The 7901-nt window shown below is 35.2% G+C and overlaps 1 protein-coding gene across 1 annotated transcript; it reads left to right on the top strand.

The window, feature by feature from the left end:
- Positions 1–524: 524 nt before the first annotated feature.
- LOC125864161 (uncharacterized) lies at positions 525–1595 on the top strand. The gene is made up of 2 exons (XM_049544081.1): positions 525–655; positions 1064–1595. The coding sequence occupies exons 1-2, from the start codon at positions 525–527 to the stop codon at positions 1593–1595; spliced, it is 663 nt and encodes a 220-aa protein (XP_049400038.1).
- The last annotated feature ends 6306 nt before the right edge of the window (positions 1596–7901 follow it).

Below are 7901 nucleotides of genomic sequence, written 5' to 3'. Positions count from 1 at the left end.
CCCTATGTGGAAGCTTCATCAAAAGCTGAAAAAATAACTACTGCCCTGAGCAAATGGTCTAAAATTACTTATGGGGACATCTACAGTGAACCAAAGAGAATAGAACAGGAAATCATAATGTTGGAGCAAGAGTTACAAAGCAACAATACTCCTAATACTAGAACTGTTCTTAGTAAAATGAAAGTTGAGTACGTACAATACCTGAAGAACTAAGAGAGCATTCTGAAACAAAAGGTTAAAGTAAGATGGCTAAGAGATGGTGATGCTTATTTTCATAAAATGATAAAAGACAGAAGAATGAGAATGGGCATCAACCAGATCATAGATGAAAATCAACAATGGGTGGAAGGTAATGAAGAAGTTGCAAAAGTAGGAGGTAGACATTTAAAGGAATCTTTTGCCAAACCCCTGAGTACAATGACTTTTTTGAATTGGAATGCATCAATAGCATAGTCACCGAAGAGACTAATACCTCATTGACTGAATTCCCAATAGAAGAGTAGATCAAGAACAATCTCATGACCATGGATCCTGATAGTGCCCCCGGGCTTGATGGATTAACAGCTAAGTTCTTTCAAACTTGTTGGGGAATGGTAGCCCCTGGTGTTACTAATGTGTTTCACTCTATTTTTTGTGGCTCTAACTTGCCTAAATGGTTAACTCATACCAATGTTGTTATGATCCCTAAAGTGCAGTTTCCACAACAATTTTCTGATTGAGACCTATCAGTCTTTGCAATGTTATTAGCAAATTATTTTCTAAAATTTTGAACTCTAGATTGAGTAAGATCCTCCTGACTTTGATCAATAATAACCAAAGTGGTTTCATTAAGGGAAGATCAATTACTGAAAATATCTTACTTGCTTAAGAAATTATTCAAGATATTGGCAAATATAACATGCATGGTAATGTAGTACTTAAGTTAGATATGGCCAAAGCATATAATAGAGTATCTTGGCCTTATATTTGTATCTTGATAAGAAGAATAGGCTTCTGTGAGTTGTGGATTGATATTATCTTCAGACATATTTCCAATAACTAATGATATCATCCTTTTTTCCAGTGGAGACAAGAGGTCTCTAACATTAATGATGGACACTCTTAGCACTTATGAGAGAGTTTGTGGACAACAAATCAACAAGCTCAAGTCTAGTGTGTCTTTATCTGGAAATGAACATATTCAAGCTATCACAAAGATTGAAGAAATAACAAGAATGGAGTACAAAAAACTTCCAATCAAATACCTAGGGTGTCCTCTCTATGAAGGAAGGAAGAACACTGTCTTATTTTCTGAAATGATGGGTAAAATTTTGAACAGGACTGGAGGCTGCCATACTAAAATGTTATCAGTTGGTGGAAGAGCCGTCTTGATCAAACATGTGTTGTTGTCCTTACCAGTTCATATGTTGGCAGCTATTCACCCTCTTATTGGTGTTCTAAATCAAATCGAAAAAATGCTCAATAAATTCTTTTTAAGAGGTACAAATGAGATAAAAAAAATGCACTGGGCCTCCTGGAAAATTTATGCTTCCCCTATGAGGAAGGTGGAGCAGGTTTTAGAAGATTACAAGACATATGCAAAGCTTTTACAATAAAGCAATGGTGGAACCTAAGGACACAAAATTCTCTTTGGAGTGAATTCCTCTTGGCGAAATATTGTCAAAGGATACAGCTTGTTAATAAGAGATGATATTCTGGTAACTCACATTCTTGGAATGCTATGTGCAAATTAAAATTCTCTATGGACCATCATATTCTATGGAAGATTGGCAGAGGGGATGTGTCTATATAGCTTGATAATTGGACAGGCTGAGGGGCTATGTGGCAATATTTTCCTGATGATAGAATGCCAAGAAATCTTAAATTATCTGATTGTTTGGTCAATGGTTGGTGGCATTGGGGAGGCTACGTCTTCCTACCTACTCATGTAATTGAACACATAGTTGACATAAATATCAATCTGATCCCTGAAGTAAATGATAAATCAATTTGGACCCCGAAACAAAATGGCATTTTTAGTGTTGCCTCGACATGGCAATTACTACGACAGAGAAGGGGGGAAATTGGATTGATACTATGACTTGGCATAATAAAGTCGCCTTCAAAATGAACTTCATCCTGTGGAGGATTTTGAGAGACAGGATTCCAACAGATACTAAAGTAGCCAAAATGGGAATTGCAATACCCTCAAGATGTGGTTGTTACCGAAATCCCCAAGAAAAGGACATTTAACACATGTGTTGCTTAGGAGACTTTGCTAAGGGAGTATCGGAAGTGTTATGTGGTCCATTAGGAATTCCTTGCTGCAACATACCTCTGAGGCTACTTCTTGAGAATTAGTGGTCTTGGAAAACAAAAAATCATATCCTCGACCTATTGTTGAAATGTCTACCTACAGGAACTATGTGGGAAATATGGAAAGCAAGATGCGAAAAAAGGTATGGTAAGGAATCTTATAATATTATGAAGACTATTAACAATATTTCTTTTACTTTGGATCAGGTAATAGGAAAGCAATTTGAAAAAGTCAAGTTAAAACCTGTTTGGACGGATATTGCAATGCTTATGAGGAGTAATATTAACTAAAAAAAATCAGTCATGGTGAGATGGCTCAAACCTTTAATCAGTTTTGTCAAAATCAATTCTGATGGAAGTTGCAAAGAGGGTGACTGTAGAGGAGGAGGAGTAATAAGATACTACATGGGGCATCTGATTTTTGCTTATTCCTTGAGGTTAGGTCAGAGCTCTAGTAATTGGGAAGAGGCCAAGGCACTGTTGTTTGGTGTGAACCGGTGCATTGACAATGGTTATGATATGATCCTTGCAGAAAGTAACTCTAAGCTTTTGGTTGAATGTGTTAATGATCTCAACCAAACTCCTTGGAGAATTCTTACAGAAGTATCTAACTTGAAAGTCCAGATGGGAAATACAGGTTTCATTCTCCAACACTGTTATAGAGAGGCAAACAAAGTAGCCGACAAACTAGTTTCTTTAAGTTTTGCAGAACCTCACAATCAGACAAATGAAGCCTTTGTTGACCTGCCTGCCGAAGTAAGAGGCCTTATGACTATGGACAGATGGAGTCTAGGTAATTGCAGACTTATCAAAAAGAAGAAGAGAGAGTTATCTTGAGAACTACCTTGAGATTGGCATGACTTTACTAGTGTATATAGAAAGTATGTACCCTTTGCTAGCTTTGGTTTTGGTTGAATTGTATAACCAAGAACAAACTTTAGCTTATGCATTTACATTATCTGCATATGGATAGTAAACTATCCAATCTTATTAGAGAGAAGTAAGTCACTTGTATACTCCCTCAAATCACTGTACTTTTTGCTGGAAGATGAATAAAATACATTAAAAAAATGCCTTGAAAAAAAAACATGGGAGCAGAAGATCGTACGACCTCGTTCAACGAAATAACAAATCTAAAATAAGCGGCCCTTATTTTGTTCCTTGAGACGAAAGACAAGAAACATATCTTCCTATACCAACCATCACAGAAGAAATGCTCCATAGGTCTTCATCCCCCAATAAACAAATGAACGGTGAAACTTGTGGTGGTGGTGACTCCCAGGACAATGCCACTAAAAGGCCATGATCAGGATATACCTAACCTTTATCCATTCATGATTAATAAAAACCCTACGTTGGTTATCTGAAACAATAGGGGAGCGAACAATGTAGCCTTTAGAAGGAATGTGCGGGGATCTTCTCAATATTCATATTTAGTGCATCTTGGCTCTGCTAGAAATAAAGATGGAGAGTTATGAGTTTATTTAAAATGAATACAATTTTACTAGAATCATTATGCTTCTGCCATTGAGCGCTCTCTGGATATTGTTATTCTTTGGCATGAAGACTAGGTTAAAATTACTAGTATAAGGCAAACCTTTCAAGAACTGCATGCCATGGTTGATGTATTACCTAATTACCCCCCCCCCCCCCCCTCATATCGATTATTTATGATAGCCCTAACTTAATGCATAAGGATGCCCTTTGGGATAACCTTAGATGTATTGAAGATAACTTTTATAGTCATTGGGTTGTAGAAAGTGATTTTAAAGATATTACATGTCAAGCGAATAAATGTAGTGTAACCCCATTAGTTGTACTGGGGCAAATAGATTCTTTAATTGTACTAATTAGTGTGGCCTGGTAGATTTAGGCCTCAAGGGAGGTCGTTATATCTGGTCAAATCATAAATATGGAAGAGGTTTTATTCTCAAAAGACTTGATAGATATTTTGCAAATCAACTTTAGACTCAAGCTTTGCTTCTATAACTCACCTCCCCCTATTTATTCTGACCATCTCTCTCCTTATTCGGCTTGATAATTTGAATCATCACAATAATAATAAGTCTTTTCGTCTTGAAAATTATTGGTATGCTCACCAGTATTTTAAAGCTATTGTCTCGAATTGATGGCTTAATAGGGATCTTATCCCGGCTTATCATTATTTTTCCCTACTATTAAGAATTGAAGTAGAATCACCTTTGGGGACTTTAATAAAAGGAAAAATCACCTAAAGGTGACTTAACTACTTTTTTGGAACTTTTCTAGTCTTCCAGGTGACCGAGTGCTCCATGAACAATAAGCGCTTTATGCTCCGCTCGCAGCGCTTGCTGCCTCTCCTCCAAAACCTCTATATGTTCTCTGGTAGTGCGAATGCACGCTTTTTTCCTTGCAGGATCCATTGTTCTAACACTTCCTTACTAGACTGGAGGGTATTCAAAATAATCCTATTGTTGGTAACAATCTTTTCCCTCCAAAACCTAGGCATTCACCTTATCTCGAATTATAATGATATTCTTAAAATAGAGGAGGACCATTAACGTATATACTCCTGTATAAATTACATCAACGATGGTGACACAAATACTAAGTTTTATCACATCTCTGCCCTTAAATAGAGACATAGGAATAATATATCTTTCTTTAAAGACGATAATGGAGATTGGATTTGTAGTCATGCTAATATTCTTAGCTATACTTTCAAAACATTTTCACAACCTCTCACCATCCTACCCTCCTTTATAACCCAGACCTTAGTAATAATTCCCTACATAACATTGATCTGTCTCCTCTTAATTATCCGCTTCAAGATCAAAAAATTATCAAGGTTGTTCACTCTTTCAAACCTTTCAAATCTACCGGTTTACATCCCTCTTTCTACCAACAACATTGGGACATAATTGGTAAATCTGTCCTAGACTTTGTCACTCATCTTTAAATATGCATCCATTCCCTTCAACTTTAATACCACCTCTCTTTGCTTATTCCAAAAATCCCTAATGCATATCACCTGAAATTTTTTAGGCCCATGGTTTGTCTACAAAATCATAACCACAACAATAGTTATTATCATTCATTTAGTGATCCATTACCTCGGGGACTCTTAAAGTCCCTTACCAAAGTAATTTTCTTAAGGGGATAAAACCTTCGGATGATGCTATTACTCCCTCCGTCCCTATTTAGTTGACCATATTTCCTCTTTTAGTTGTCCCTATTTAGTTGTCCATTTTGACAAATCAAGAAAGGACAACAATTTTTTTCCTATTATACCCTTATTTAAACTTCTTGAAAATTTCTAGTAAGTTGTAATTCATCATTTTTGGAACAAGACAATACATTTATTATGCTTGGGGAGTTACACAGTCCTTTAAGTTACCCATAAAGCATTTTGTTAGTTTATGAGTAAAAATTTTGAACAATTTTTTTACTAAAAATATGGACAGAAATAAAGCTGAAGTTTCAACGAATACTCCTATCAAAGTAGAAGACTCACTTATATTGATTGAAGATCCACTTCAACAGAAATATTTAAATCTATTACATTCATTGAACTTGATTTATTTTGTCTTGTATCCATTGGTTGTTTGATTTCTCATTTCATTGAAGCATTTTTTTATAACAAAATATGTTGGTGGAAAATTTTTAAATGTTACAAAAAATTGTAAAAGTGTATGTTATTTCCCTCCAATTTATTTCACTTGAATTCAAAAAAGTGGCTGTAATTTTGAATTGAAAAGTTGTCATAAATAAAGTAAATAAACTTATGAACTTCCCAACATTGATTAGTTATCTTGAGTGAATTTATTTTGGAATTGTAAATTGTACTATAAGAGTAAAATTGTAACTTCACTATGCTAATCATTGTTGCCTTAATTTGTGTGTCATTTCTAAAGTGGACAACTAAATAGGGACGGAGGGAGTATCATTTAAGAGGTGATTCATTGCCTTAGAAATTCGAAGAAAAAAAGGGATAATTTTATTCTTAAGATCGATCTTGTAAAGGATTTCAATAAGTTAAACTGGTCTTTCATTCATGAAACCCTTAAGTTCTTCAAATTTAATAATTTTATGCCTCCAATTATGAATTGCAATTTGATTAGTAACATCTTTATTCTTGTTAACGGGTCAAAAACTGAGATCTCCAATCCCTCTAGGATTATCCATCAGGGCGACCCACTGTCTCCTTATATTTTTATTTTCCATATGAAAATGTAGTGTGTTTATATTAGCCACCAGGTTGACTTAGGGGTCTGGAAACTTATTAAAATCAGCCCTAAAGCTTCTCTTCTCTCTCTAGAGCGCACCATAATAGTGCTGACATTATTAATAACTCCCTTAAAAAATTGTGTGTGCTCTCAGGGTAGTCCATTAATCACTCAAAATAATAAAAAAATATCTTTTCCAATACATGTACCAGTAGTTTCATCTTATACACCATTTCCACTTTGGGTATTAAAGAATTCTTCTATTTTGGTAAATACTTGGTCTCAATCCTTTCCCACGCCCCAAGACACTCCAACTTCAATTTTATTCTTGATAAAATTTGTGCCAAACTTGAAAATTAGAAAACCAACCTCTTCAGTGTTGTTCGACGGCTAGTCCTTATTCAGGCCACCGTAACACGATTCTCAACTACACTATACAAAGTTTTAAACAAGCCAACTTTTCTGTTAAAGTCATTGATAAGGTCTTGCGGGGTCTACTGCTATTAAGAAGAAAATGTACTACCTCAGCTGGGATGAAGTCATTGAACCTAAGATGGATGGAAGCCTGGGTATTACTAAGGCTATGTCAAAAAAAAAAAACTACTCTAGTTAGTCTTGCCAGAAGACTTTTCTCTAATCTTAACCATCTCTGGTCTAGATATCTGATTAACAAATACGCTAAGCGCTCTGAGTAGTCCTGCAAATCTTTCATCACTAAGAACATTAAATTTTGTTGGGATATTTGTAAGCAACGTATATTTTGGAATGTTGTTACAGGAAATATTTAAGATTTTAATTTGTGCCCTACTAGTTGCCAGCTTAGATATCTAATTAAGGGTTCTATCCATATAAACGATATCAACAAAAGGATCAGTGATATTTATTTTAACGACTCATAGAACTTGGATGTTTGCTCCTTAGACTTTCCAGATGACATTAAGAATAGAATCTGTTATGTTGTTTTTACTGAAGAGCTAAGCAACATAGACTTCTCTTCTCGGTCCCTTAATAGTTAGGTATCTTCTCTACCTCCTCAGCATATGATATTATCTCATCTCCTTCTTAAAATAGTGATGATTATAACTAGATATGGAAAATTGAAACTCTCGGCAAAATAAGATTTTGTTTTTGGTTTTGTCATTATAATCGCCTCTTCACAATCTCATTCTTGCATAGGTTGAATGTTTCCTCATCTCAATTATGCAGCATCTGCAAGCAAGAGGAAGAAAATATATACCATATTTTTCTTTAATGTCCTGTTGTCACCTTCATATAAACTAACCAACGCAGCAAGAACTGGCTCCTAGATACTCGAACCATCGACCATACTTTTGAAAATACTCTCTTATGTTGGGATTATTTCTACCCCTTTGCACTATGACACATTAGACTAAATAGAAA

The sequence above is a fragment of the Solanum stenotomum genome, chromosome 5 (genome assembly GCF_019186545.1).
Source record: "Solanum stenotomum isolate F172 chromosome 5, ASM1918654v1, whole genome shotgun sequence".
Taxonomy (NCBI): Eukaryota; Viridiplantae; Streptophyta; class Magnoliopsida; order Solanales; family Solanaceae; genus Solanum; species Solanum stenotomum.
The sequence above is the reverse complement of the archived record's forward strand: the minus strand, read 5'-3'. Positions and strand labels throughout refer to the sequence as shown.